This window comes from Geotrypetes seraphini, chromosome 3, assembly GCF_902459505.1.
Source record: "Geotrypetes seraphini chromosome 3, aGeoSer1.1, whole genome shotgun sequence".
Classification (NCBI taxonomy): Eukaryota; Metazoa; Chordata; class Amphibia; order Gymnophiona; family Dermophiidae; genus Geotrypetes; species Geotrypetes seraphini.
This window is the reverse complement of record NC_047086.1, coordinates 41,423,808-41,438,743: the sequence shown is the minus strand read 5'-3', so window position 1 is coordinate 41,438,743 and position 14,936 is coordinate 41,423,808. Positions and strand designations below refer to the sequence as shown.

The 14,936-nt window shown below is 35.7% G+C and overlaps 1 protein-coding gene across 1 annotated transcript in view; it reads right to left on the bottom strand.

Moving 5' to 3' along the window:
• The window catches only part of IBTK (inhibitor of Bruton tyrosine kinase), a 239,787-nt gene that overhangs the window by 199,316 nt on the left and 25,535 nt on the right, over positions 1–14,936 (bottom strand). The window contains 1 exon segment of the mRNA XM_033937433.1: positions 9,622–9,792. Within this exon segment, the coding sequence (XP_033793324.1) occupies positions 9,622–9,792 (171 nt within the window).

The following is a 14,936-nucleotide window of genomic DNA, read 5'->3' as shown; positions in this document are numbered from 1 at the left end:
TCTGTAGATATTTCCTCTGTAATATTATTTTGAAAATATTCATCCATTTTTAATTGAAATTCTTCACAAAATTTTGGATATGCAAGCAATGCATTATTAAATCTCCATACCGGCCTAACATTATCTGGGTCATTAAAATTTAAAGAAATCCACACTCCTCCATGATCTGATAAAATTATTGGTTCTATAGAGGCTTGTGTAACATCTTGTATTAGCCCATCAGAAACAAAAATATAATCAATTCTAGAAAAAGATTTATGAACATGTGAATAAAATGAAAAATCTCGATCATTAAAATGAAGAATTCTCCATATATCTTTTAAATTACAAGAATTTATAAAATTATCCAACCCTAAAGATTTTAAAATTTTACTAGGTTTTTTATCCAATAAAGGGTCCACAACAGCATTAAAATCTCCTGCCACTATCAAATTATTAGCATCCAGTGGTAAAATTATTGGTTGTAGAGTTTTAAAATATTCAATTTGATTCGAATTAGGTACGTACACATTAAATAGCACCACAGTATTATTGCCCATACTCATGTTCACATGCACCCATCTTCCTAATTTATCTGCTTTTACCATATTAAATCCTGCTGAACATTTTTTATTTATTAAAATTGCTACCCCAGCTTTTTTTCCAACCACTGGTGCAAAAAAGCAATCCTTCACCCAATTACCAATTAACTTTTTTGATTCATCTCCATTAAGGTGAGTCTCCTGTATGAAATAGACATCCGCATTCTGTTTTTTAAAATATATCAATACTTTTTTCCTTTTTATCGGGTGGTTGAGACCATTTACATTTATTGAAAAAATTTTTAAAGTCATTATATTAAATCAAAACAATAATCAATAATATTCCTCACATCAATATTATAACCTCTTTTCCCCATTTTAAAATTATTATTAGACCCCATCCCCTCCCTTATACCCCTTCCCATATTCTTAATCCCCTCCCCCTCCCGTCCCTCCCTTGAATTATTTGCCAACTTTGAAACGCACACTTTGACTAGGCAATAGATAAACTCCCCACAAGCTATATTTATAATTTTAAACCAATAGCCAGATCATTATCATATTAAAATGAAAATCACTTTATCACACAAGACTTCTTTATCAATGTTTAACTCTTTTTTTTTTCCCCTTTTCCTTTCCCCCATCTCTCATAAACCCTCCCTTCTTTACTCATTCATTACCATTAAGATATTATTGAAATACATAAATAATCAAATCAAATTTTAAAATTACAATCATCCAAACCACATCCATCTTTCATGGCAGACTACATCACATACCCTCAAATTAAATATCACTTTTAAATATTATTAAATATATAATAGAAATCTTTCTTCCTGACTTTTTCTTTTAAAAAAGTCAATAATTCCCCAAACACAACAAATTTTATCCCTTTAACATAACCCTCCTAAAATTCCATACCCATTTTCACACTAGCATATTTGCTGCCCTTTTAATTTCCACTCCATTCACAACATTCTCTTGTATCATATGCCTTATATTATAACATCCAAACTTTCCCTACATCCTTTGAATTTTTACCAAAACTTCTAATTTTTATTTTTTTTTTACCTTCTCACATATCCACCATTATTTATATTAAGGTCAGACCAATTTTTAGCACAAACAATAATATTATGACTCTTGTTTCATTAATATATTTGCAATTTCAAAACTATAGTCCATACATAACAACAAATTTCCTCTTCTTGTAATGAGATGCTATATGTCCCACAATGTCTCCTTCCGAATCTCCTCTTGCTTGCAGTTCCATATCAATTTCTATCCTCTCACACTACTGTTTATACATTCTCAGTTTCATCTTTTGATCCACCTTAAATCTCCTTTCCAAATGATTTGCATAAAGATGTATAATGACCACAATTTCAAACTTGTGGTGTCATTCATAGGTCTTTCACATTCTACATATATAAACCCTGTTCCTTTTTATTGACCATCATATCTCTGTCATTTTTATTTTAAGGTCAGGCCAACTATATACCAGAACCATCTTCAAAAAATCCTCTACTGCATTTATAGATTTTCATTTCAATGTCTTATTCCATATATCACAGCAGTCTTCTCCTTTTATGCAAATAATAATTGTAAGGCATATAAAGTCTCAGTCTAACTCTCATCTTGCTTGCAGATCCATTCTATTTAATGTCCTCTTGCTTGTAGTTTATACCTTCTCAGTACTATTTAGAACTTATCTCCTTCAATCTGTTTTTCACAATCCTCCACCGTTTCTCAGACTGTCTGTCCAAACAGCAAGTCAGTATAATCCATCTTATTAACCTCTGTCTTTTAAAAGGTCTGTAATATTGCATCTCTTATACTCTTACAGGCTACATTCCATTTGCCTCATGACAAGATAGAATGTGGAATGTATTTGAAATCCAACTGCAGCCATGCCTTTAGAATCTCATTCTCATTAACTTTTTTAACTTTTTTTTTTTTTTTAAACATATAAATTCCAAACAAAAAATAAACATTTCAACCAAGAACACAAATACTTTCATCCAAATCTCTACTAAGTAGCCATTGGTGATTCGCACTGCTCCAGAAACTCCTTAAGTTTATCTGCAGTATCAAAATTCAAAGTTTTATTCTTATAAGTGACCCGCATAGTTGCCGGGTATATGAGCCCATATCTAGCACCCAGACTTCTCAGCTGTGGTCTAAAGTCTAATAGCTGCTTCCTCTTTTGTGCCGTTGCTCTGGCAAAGTCAGGCACTATGTAAATCTTTGAATCCTGACACTTTAAGTTTTTATTATCTTTAGCTAATTTAATTATTTCAGCTACCTGCTGATATCTAAGTAGCTTAAAGATCAGTGGACGTGGTCCTTTTTGGCTGTTTGATAATCTCGTTGGGACCCTGTGTGCATGTTCTATTTCCAACGGATATTTATTTGCAACAAGAGCACCTTGGGCAAAAAATTAATTAAAAATCCAATCGGATCTGACTTTTCAATTCCCTCCAGGACCCCAAGCACCCTTAAATTACTCCTTCGTTCCCTATTGGACAAATCTTCCAGCTCCCTTTTCAGTGCTTCAATTTCCTTACTGTGTTCCTTGTGCTTTATACTTTCCTCCTCACACTTTTCCACTCGTTTATCAATTTGATCCACTTTCATTTCCATCGCTTGTAATTTATTTGATAAACATACCACCTCTTCTTTGACTTCTTTTATATTTTTAGCGCATTCCAATATTATTTCCTTTACCGCCTTTATTTCTTTCATTATGTCTTTGTTTTCTACATCCTCCGGCGGCAACGGAACTGACAGCGGTGTAGCTGTATCAAATTTCGATCGCTTCACGCTTCCTGAGCTGCTCCCCGCCGCCAAAATTTTGTTTTGCTTTCCCGAAGCCATTATCCACCTCTGCCTCACTTTTCAGAGTGAAATTTAAATTTTTTCCGGCTATGTTCTCTGTCAACTAGCTTGTCTTCACGGAGCAACTCCACTACCCAGCCATTTTCATCCGCTCCAAAGCCACGCCCCCCATCTACTGTATTTTTAATCCATATTCCTAAATATTTTAAACCATCTTCCTTCCAAACGAAAGAAAAGGGCTCAAACATACTTTTTAAACAATGCACATTGAGTGGAAGAAGTTCAGACTTATTCCAATTTATTTTATATCCTGAAAATTTAGCGAACTTGTCTATCAAATCTAACAAACAAGGAATGGAGGAAACAGGATTTCTCAAATATAATAAAATATCGTCTGCATAAGCAGAAAACTTATATTCCCAATCATTACGAGGAATACCCTGTATCCCCTTTGCTTGATTAATAGCTAACAATAAGGGTTCTAATACTATATCAAAAAGCAAAGGAGATAGTGGACAACCCTGTCTAACTCCCCTATGTAAATGAAAACGATCTGACAATTTATTATTGATATATAATCTTGCCATAGGGGAGCTATACAAAGTCTGAACCATTTGAATGAATCCTGAACCTATACCAAACCATTCCAAAGCTTGATACATGAAATCCCATTCCACTCTGCCAAATGCTTTTTCTGCATCTAAAGATATGGCAAAAGCCGGTTCATTCATATTTTTAGTTAAATTTAAAGTGTGGAATGTCAATCTTGTGTTACTAGAAGAATGTCTATTCGCAATGAATCCAGTTTGATGTACATCAATTATATAAGGGAGAGCCTTAGCCAATCTCATAGCCAAAGTTTTAGCCAGTAACTTTCCATCTACATTAATTAAAGATATCGGCCTATAGTTTGATACCGAAGTAGGATCTCTATTTGGCTTAGGTAAAACAATAGTTAAAGACTCTGCCATAGTACCTGTAATACAACCTTTATTTAGTTGATATTGATATAAATTTAATAAATGAGGGAGTAACGAATTTTGAAATGTTTTATAAAATTCTACTGTAAAACCATCCCCACCTGGAGCGGATCCAACTCTAAGAGACTTCAATGCAGTTTCTACTTCTTTTAATGATATAGGCTCATCTAATCTTCTTTTTATATGATCAGGAAGTTTTGGACCCACTAATAAATTTAAAAATTCCACACCACTTTGAAGTTTATCAGCATAAGACTCGGAAGAATACAAATCTTTATAAAAATTAAGAAATTGATTTAAAATATCATTAATCTGAGTATGCAAATTTCCACTACTATCTTTAATTGCTATTATTTTTACTCTTCTTTTTTTTGCTTTAAGATAATTTGCAAGTAATCTTCCCGCCTTATTGGAACTTCCATAATACAAAGTTTGCTGGGAAAACAAATCTTTCCTCGCCAATCTTGAAGATATTTCATTATATTTCCCTTTAACTTTTAATAGTTCTTGTAAAGTATCTTTCTGCCAATTATTAATTAATTTAGATTCTAGAAATTTCATTTCATTTTCCTGATCAGTGAATTGTTTAACCAATAATTTCCTAGTATGTGCCGAATAAGAAATAATATGACCTCTCATAGTAGCTTTAAAAACATCCCACAATATTTCAGTGTTAATATCCACTGTATTATTAATTTGGAAAAATTCAGATATCTTCTCCTTAAATTCTTCAAGAAAAACTGAATCTGTAATCAATGTATTATCAAATCTCCAAACTGATCTATTTATTTCTTGTTTATCTAAACTACATTTAATCCATACCCCTCCATGATCTGACAAAATAATTGGATCAATGGAAGCTTGTAACACCTGTTTTACCATTGAATTTGAAACCAAAACATAATCAATTCTTGAAAAAGATTTATGAACTTGTGAAAAAAAAGAAAATTCCTGATCATTAAAATGAAGAATTCGCCATATATCTTTTAAATCACAAGAATTTACCAGATTTTCTAACCCTAAAGATTTTATATTTTTACTTGGTTTTTTATCCATAAAAGGATCCATTACAGCATTGAAATCTCCAGCTACAACTAAATTAGAAGCAGTCTGTGGGAGTATTAATTGTTGTAAAGATTTAAAATAATCATTTTGATTCGAATTAGGGGCGTAGACATTAAACAAAGTCAAGGTATTATTTCCCATTCTCATTTCCACCTAAATCCATCTTCCTAAGGGATCAAACTCCAACATTTTAAATGAAGCTGAATATTTATTACTTATCAAAATAGCAACCCCCGCTTTTTTTCTAACTGCAGGGGCGAAAAAACAGTACTTTACCCATTCGCCTTCGAGTCTTTTTGATTCAACATCTGAAAGATGCGTCTCTTGGATAAAGTATATATCAGCTTTCTGTTTTTTCAAGAAAGTAAGCATTTTTTTTTTCTTTTTACTGGATGATTGAGACCATTAACGTTAAGGGAAAAAATTTTAGTCTCCATTATATTTAATAATTATCAAAAATCTCTTCTCAAATGTAAAGAATAAATAACAAAATAAGTCAAGATTAGATGCCATTTTCCAAACCCTCTTCATTAGAATAAAACACTTCCCCCAATTATTATCATTCCCCTTGTTAATCCCAATCCCACCCATCCCCCCCTAAATAATGACATAGATAACTTGGAACCACACATATAAGTACAGATGAGTCCAGAAAATTCCCGAACAGACCACAATATTAAGACAATATTATAATATATTCATCTTTTTATATAATTCTCTTATTGTTGTTATAATCATTCCATAAATACCCATCACAAACCTCAACGACCAAATTCCCAATCTGTATAAATCTAATTGATCTAAAATTACATTACATTACATTACATTACGGATTTCTATTCCGCCTGTGCCTTGCGGTTCTAAGATAATATTAAAATTATCTTGCTTGGATAATCAATAACTAATTATTCTGAATATCCTTTAACATATAATATTAATATGTATAAAAGGAGACAAATTATAAATCTATAAGTTACTCATAATGATATCAAATCGCTTCTGCTCATATGTGCACAGTAACCATCCCCTTTAATAGTGTGCAGATGTTAATTAATAAAGTTTCCATCACTAAAGTCATATGAGTTTGATTCATATTAGAATTAGAATTAGATATTCCCTAATGAAAATATATTCTATACCTATCAATGAGATTCAGTGAAAAGCAGTATTTTCTATTTAAGTTTTTGGGTTGTGGAATGAATCGTCTGAGTTTCCATTATTTCTTATGGGGAAAGTCACTATGATATACAAGTTGTTTTGGTCCTGGAGATTAAGGTCTACAAGGTCAGCATCTATGAATCAAACATGGATGTTCTTGTTACATAGAGTGTTATGGACCCCTACGTGCCTGCAAAAGATAGATAGTACTAGATCCAATAGATGCTGGCATTGTAGAATAGAAGTAGGGACGTTAGATCATTTAATTTTTTTCTGTCCCTGTGTAAATGCCTTTTGGAATTTAATTTGGCCCCAAATTAATAAGTTATTAGAAAATCATGTAGGACTCTCATATGACACCATACTATTTGGCACTGCAATGAGAACTCAGAGTCCGATCTCAGCAAATAATAATAAGCTGCTATTAATATTGACAGGAGTCGCCATGCAACAAATAACTCAAAATTGGAAGGACTATACCAAATTAAATTATACATTCTGGTGGAACTCTGTCTGTCATATATACAAAATGGAAAAAGTAATAGCGTTACAACAAGGGAATCTTCATAATTTTAAGAAAATATGGCAACCATTGACTAATTATTCTACTGATCAGATTTCTTAGCACATTGGTAGTAGATATATAGGATTGGGGAGGGATTTGTATAATTTTTGGAAATAAGAATTGAAAAAAGGGGAGGGATTTATTATTTATGATATGATGTATTGATTGTAATTACAAAAGTTATGTAATAATTAATTATATGTGAATTAATTGCTGTAAGAATGGAAAATTAATAAATTAAAAATTTAAAAAAAAAGATATACAAGTGTTTTGGATTGCAAGCATGTTTCCAGAACGAAATTATGCTCGCAAACCAAGGGTTTACTGTAAAATTAAAAAACTATGGGGAAGATTCTCAAAATCTTAACATGGATGCTAAACTGGTTCCAGTCGGTTTAGCGTTCATGTATTTTAGCAGCGGATTATCAAAACGGCTTACCGTGGTCTTTTCTGAGCTTCCTAGCAGTCTCCAATCCTGCTATGCAAATGTATTACAACGAGGTCATTAATATTTAAAGAAGCACTCTGGGCGATTCTCTATTATCGCCGAGTGATTCCCTAACCTCGCTGTCCTACATTTGTGAGCAAAATATTCCGGCAGGTCTGAATTGTCGTGGCCTTGATTTCTGGTCAGTGCCTGAGCACTGATTGTTTTAGGCATTGGCAGGAAAGTAAGGCTCGACAGCTCAGTCCTGCCAGAAAATGTTGCCGCCATTAAGCAACACCCCCCACCCTGGCCGAAATTGATGATTATGTATGCTTATTCATGTATAATTTTATTATTGCATTATGTTTATGATCTGTTATGAACCCATAAGGTCTTTGGTGGAATACAAATGGTAATGTAACGTAATTCAGCATCCATTATGTGACCCACTTGTGTGACTGGTGAGTCTGTTTGTCCTCATAGAAAAATCTTTGCTTTCAATCTGATGCTTCCCCTACTCCCCCAAAAATGTATTCATTTGACTTTGTAAAGTCCATGTTCATTGAATGTTTGCCAAATTATCTTCCACCTACTCAGGCTTCTTGCTCAAATCAGCACATGCATCTAACAAGCATCTAGCATGCTTCATGATCCTTTGCTTACAGCTACCCAGAGTCCAACCCCCATGTTTTTTGGGGGTTTTTTGAAGTTTTTTTTATTCATTTTTCACATAACAACAAGTGTATCACTTAAATTTATACAATTTCATTACGTACACACTTGATATTCCTTCATACATTACTATATATATAACGTATCATTACATAATCTTTTACTATAATCTTGAAACAGTATATAATATTTAATAAGTATACCAACTATTTCTCAATTATAAACCCATCCCCTCCCTTTCCTTATGCAACTGCATATAATACAACAAGATATATTGATAAATTATTTATATTATAAGATGATTAAAATAAACTCCCCAACCCCCTCCTCTTATCAATATCTTATTATGGGAAAATTATATCATTCATTGCAAAAATCTATTAATGGTCCCCAACCTAAAAAAGCAAATAGAATGTGAGGAATGATCAGGAAAACAAAGGTGAAAATGTAGTAATGCCCTTGTGTCGCTCTATGGTACAGCCATACCTCAAATACTGTGTGCAATTCTGGTCGCCGTATCTCACAAAGGATTTAGCGGAATTAGAAAAGGTATAGAGGACGACAGAAATGATGAAGGAGATGGGACGACTTCCCTATGATGAGGGGCTAGAGCGGCTGGGGCTCTTCAGCTTGGAGAAGAGATGACTATTGTAATTCACTATTAAAAGGTATATGCCTAAAAGGTATAAAACGTCTTCAACTTATTCAAAACACTGCTATAAAAATTATTTTGGGTTCAAATAAATTTAACCACGTCATTCCATTACTGCAAAAAGCTCATTTTCTTCACACTTCTACCTCTAACCCTCTGTTGTAGTTCCTTCCTATTTCTCCTACTGTAAACCGCGTCGAGCTCTACGAACGTGGAGATGATGCGGTATACAAATCTAAGGATTAGATTAGATTATATAACCTTTTTGTGTTGCAACCCCAACGTTTTAATTGAGAAAAATCCTCCTCCCTTTATGAAGCAATCATCACAGCAAAATCTAGAGTAAGAGACCAGAGACTAGGAATCCATTCAGACCCTGATACAGGAGTGGCTTGAATCCCGCACATAAGTGTCATGAGAAATAGAGAAGCCAAGCCAGATAAATCAAGTCTTTTCTCTCTTATGGCAGAGCACAGTACTGCATCTAAATCAGGGATCTCAAAGTCCTTCCTTGAGGGCCACAATCCAGTCGGGTTTTCAGGATTTCCCCAATGAATATGCATTGAAACAGTGCATGCACACAGATCTCATGCATATTCATTGGGGAAATCTTGAAAACCCGACTAGATTGCGGCCCTCAAAGAGGGACTTTGAGACCCCTGCTCTAAATCATCAGACCACCCAGTTACTTTTTGCTAGTTAGCATATAGCCTTTTAGGAAGTGAATTTAAAAATTAGCTTACCTGCCTAGGCACATTACAGCTGGGAGGAGGCGGCTGAATGCCCAGTTGATAAAATGTATTTAAACCAAAGGTGTAAACAGATCCACATTCTGTTAAAACCACGGTGTGATCTTTGGCGGCAGCCACCTGAGAACATGGGTGGCCCATCAGGCCTGCTACCAGTCGAGGAACCTTAAGTGCAAGTAGATAAAAAAATATACAAATTGAAATTTTATAGATAACTAAATTATCATGCATTTTCACTCAAAAATGCTACTATCCAAACCTTATCATTAAAGAGATCATAAATGCAAGTAAAAACACTGTTTTAAAACAGATCCTACAGGAACAAACCATGACAATAAAACAAAGTTGTTCACCCACAACTAGTGTTCTTCGAGGACTCTATGATACTGATCCTCAGAGGTGGGGTGGCAACATTCAATGGAACCTAAAAATGTGAGGACTAGTGTCCTAATGTCTGCAAAGAATATCTACTAGTGTTCTCCCTAGGGCCTTTTAGCTGGGCGTTCCACCCGGCTAATTTAGGTGACCGCCTGGCTGTTTTCTTCCAGTGACTAACATTCTGAGTAAGCAACATTTTGGGGAAAAAAATGTTCCGTGTTGGCTATGTCCCCTTCCCTCAGGGCAACACAAACAAGTTCCCTGCTTCGGGGTCTGTAAGGCTCCAGCTAGTTGATCCTCGTCAAGCGGCCGGCAAAGCTGGGGGTGGGAAGCAGTGGAGGTAAGGCTGCGATCAGTTCAGCCAATAGGAAGAGCAGCAGCAATGAGGAGCAGATTTTGATTGGATGAATGTGTCGCTCCCGCCACGATATTTTTTACCTTGGCGTTGGAGCGCTGTGCAGTGGGAACTCTTTGCATTCTCCCGCATCACTTTCTGGGGAAGTTGCCAGTGCCTCCGGTGTTGGCTGCCCCGGAGAAAACCGTTGGGTATGTGGGGCCAGCTGTCTTCCACTTCTCTCCCCGTAGAATGCACTTCCATAAAGGCCCACGAGTTCTTTGAGATAGAGAACATCGTGTCCCGAGTCAGTCTTGTTAGTATCAGTAGGCACATGCCTGGGGCCTGCTGAAGGAGAGCAAATTTTTTTTTTTAATATTTTTTTTTACTTTTCGTCAATGGGGGGGATGGGGGAGGGGCCGCATTGCTGATCTTACCCGCCTGTCTGGAGGACGGTGATGATGAAGAGGATGAAGAGCCGCCGGAAGCACACAAATCAATCGGCAATGCGGGGGCCCATATCCAAGAGGTTAGAGAGGTTTTTTTTAGTTAATATTGATATTGAGGAATCCAGTGATAACAGCGGAAATTTGCGCACTAGCACGCACTGAGACCCAACAATTTTTTATTTTTGAGGATTATAAGTAACCCTGTTTTTTGAGGGGGGAGAAAGAACAAATAGCAACTGAATGTTTTAAGTGTAGTGCCCCCCTCAAAAATCAGGGTTACTTCATAACCGTCAAAAATAAAAGAATTGTCGGGTCTCAGTGCGCATTGGCATGCAAATGTTTAGCGCGCAATTGTCCTGCAGTCACCAGGATTTCTGAGGAAGAACATCCAGACCCATAGCACAAGGTTAAGTTTTCTACAGCTCCTATTAAGGTAAGGTGAATTTATTATAATTTATTATTGTAATGATAAGATGCCTTTTTACATTGAAAGTATAATTATAATTATGTGAGGGGGGTTATTGTTATAATATAGGTTTAATCAATAATTATGAAGATAGCATATATATGTTAACTTTTTATTATAATATCTGTGAATAGGGTGGGTGGGGGGAGGGGATAATTTATGTACTTCAGATGATAATAGAAAGAATTTCAAGTGATGTGTATGAATTAATTGATGTAATATTGTACACTTGATGGAAGATGAGAAAAATGAATAAAGAATTGGAAAAAAAAAGGTAAGGTGAATTGAGTTTTATACTTTTTTTGTCATTTAAAGATAGGATTATGCTTTCTAATCTGTTTTAAGTAATATTACAGATCTATTTGAATGTGGAATTCAGCACCTAGCAAGTGCTTGTATTGTATTGGGTCTTAAAGCTTGTAGAAAAGTTTGAGTTGTCCTTTCATTTTGAAATGAACCTTTTGAGTTTAGAGTTAATCACAACGAACAGTTCATTTTATCATGTTTCTTTTGGGATTTATATTTCATCTCTGCTCAATTAACTGATTCATTCATTTTAATTTGCTGAATGGAAACTAGGAATTAAGGTTTAAGGTGATCCCAATTCATAGAAAAAATGTTTTGATTCGGCCTATTGAATTGATTTTTTGATTCAATTCACTTTTCCTGCCCAATCAGGTGTTTTCTTTCCTTTTTTTTTTTTAATGGCCTGATGGAGTTGTTTTTTTTATAGCCTCTTCAGCCCCCCACCGCCACCCCTTTCCAACTCCACACTGGTGCTGTGTTGTAAACAAAAAAGACTCTCTCACTAACTGCCTCTTTCTTACCCTTCTCCTCTTTTTTATTTTTCAGCTACCTATCAAATTTCCATTTTCTCGAAGTTACAGAGAAATATTTTTAAAACCAATAAGAGGAAATTTTTTTCACTCAGAAAATACTATTTAAGCTCTGGAACACATTGCCAGAAGATGTGGTAAGAGCTGTTAATGTAGCTGGTTTTAAGGAAAGCTTGGACAGTTTCCTAGAGAAAAAGTCCATAGTCTGTTATTGAAAAAGACATGGGGGAAGCCACTGCTTGCTCTGGATCGGTAGCATGAAATGTTGATACTCTTTGGGGTTCCGGAAGCTTGCTATTCTTTAGGATTCTGAACGGAATGTTGCTACTCCTTGGGTTTTGGCCAGGTACTAGTGACCTGGATTGGCCACTGTGAGAACAGGCTTCCGGGCCTTGATGGATCAATGGTCTGACCCAGTAAAGCTATTTTTATGCTCTTATTACTCCCACCTCAGCCTAACTTTTTTTTTTTTTTTTTTAAGCGATTTGAACCCATCCTCCGGGGCTCTAATGGTAACACTATGCATGCCGGCTTCCCTTCTCCCACGGAACCTGATTTGAATTTCCTTATTGTCTGCCTATCTTCTTTTGTTTCAAGTTGGATTCTTTGGTGGACCACTTGCCTTGTTGTTTTATTACAAATTAACATACATGGAGTGGAATGTACCAGAGGAGTTACAGATCTGGTTGTTTATTCATACATATGGGTTAAAGTTGGACGACATAAGAGTGAGACAGTTGAGAGGAGTTGCAAACGTTGTTATTAACACAGAGAGGTTATTTTGGCAAGTTTCAGAAGATCTGGGGACCATTAGCAGATTTCTGTAATGAATGAAATCATTTTCCTATAATAAAAATCTTATTAAGAAGGGAGGGGGGTGGGTTTCATTTTATTTAATTTTACAATGCATTTGAACATATGGAAAGGGTTTAGTCCTGGGCAAGTAGGTGGGAAGGGAAGAAAGGGAGAGTTTTGTTCAGAGATGTTTGGGGCTCGCATAGAACTAAAACTGTGCACTGGTATGAATCTTTGTTGTTTGTTTTGAATTTTAACCTGTATTGCGAATCTGTGAATGTATTTCTGGAGTCCCTCTGAGTCCAGCTTTTCTTCTTTTCTCCTCATCCCCCATTGGCAACATGCATCCGTCTCTCTCTCATTCCCTCCCCTGCTGCAAAGGTGGGAGGACTCAAAATGTTAGCAGGAGGAAGATAGAGAGAGGGAGAAACCTGAAACAAAGGGGAGGCAGAAGAGAGGGAGGCAGATGTTGGACTTAGGGGTGTATAGAGGGAATAGAGAGAGACTGCAGAGAGGTGGAAAGATTCTAGACAAGGGAGGAAGGAAGGGGGGGGTTGTAAGCAGAAAAAAGATAGAGAAAGAGTGGAAAGACAGGAGGCAGACAGGAGGAGGACTATGGGAGGTGCAGACAAAAGAGACGGAGGGGGAGAGTCCCTGAGGAAGAACAGAGAGATGCAGGATCATAACAGAGGAATGAGAGAGAGGGAGGCATGTTGCCAATAGGGGTGGAGGAGAGAAGAAGAAAAGCTGGACTCATGGAGAGACAGAGAGAGATGTTGGTTGGGGAAGGGACTGAGGTCCGGAGGAGAGGAAGGATGCAAGAGGCAGAAAGAAAGAAATGCAGTCAGAAGGAAGTCCAACCAGAAACTAATTAAATCACCAGATAACAAAGGTAGGAAAAATGATTTTATTTTCAATTTAGTGATCGAAATGTGTCAGTTTTGAGAATTTATAATCTGCTGTCTATATTTTGCACTAAATTTGTCTATTTCTATAGTTGTTACTGATTGCATATCTGCCATGACCTCTTTGAAACCCCCCAAATGTAAATGATTAACATTTTCTCAGCGTACAGTGTGCTTTGTGGTTTTATTTTTATTTTGTGGTTACCATTATGAATTAATAAGATTATATTGTGTGTACATGAAAAATGAATGGAAGAAATTACATTACAATTTGTACTATAATGGGGGTGGGGTCAGAGGCGGAGCTTGGGCTGGGGTACTTGGTTGGTATTTGTTAGACTTAGGGTGTACTTGGCTTGAAGAATTTGAGAAACACTGGTCTAGGTGACTATGGAGTTCACTCAGTAAAGGCCCTTTTACAAAGCCACAGTAGTGATTCTCCCATGGGAAATGCACTATATAATCCATTCAATTCCTATGGGCTTCAGTGCATTTGCTGTGGCAGAATTGCAATCGCAGGATGCAAAATTAACTGATTCATCATGAGTTTGAAGTTGGTTGAATACCTTTCTCTCAAGTATGGTAGTTTTGAAAGAAATGGAAGGTTTGATACTGGTCAGTAGTTATTCGGAATAAGAGGATCTGCATTACTTTTTTTTCAAGGATGGCTTAAATGCTACTGGAACACTGCCTAAGTGTCAAACCTTAAAAAAGGAAGTCATATTGAGTGTTGGAAAATAATTAATAATAATTAACTAATAAAAATTGTGCACATTTAATTTTCTCCACCACCAAATTTCCCCGTTCCGCCCCACCCCACCCAGCTACTTTTTCGTGCCACCTGGCTGGAAAAAATTTCTAGGGAGAACATTGTACTACAAGTAAGCAACTTTCCTTTTACCAAAAACAGATAAGCATAGTCTAACCTTTAACTAGAACTTTCTAACAAAAAAAAAAAAGTGAAAATAGAAAAACAGAACGCCAACAAACAACATATAACTGTTTTTGACAGCTAAAGACCTATTCAGACCTTTTATACACTTTTCCTAGCCCACTTAAAAAAAAAAAAAAAATGAAGGCAACATGGATGTAATAAAAATGGCCACTTAGTGAATACACCTTTTTTGTTTTCCCCTTTTTGTGTTA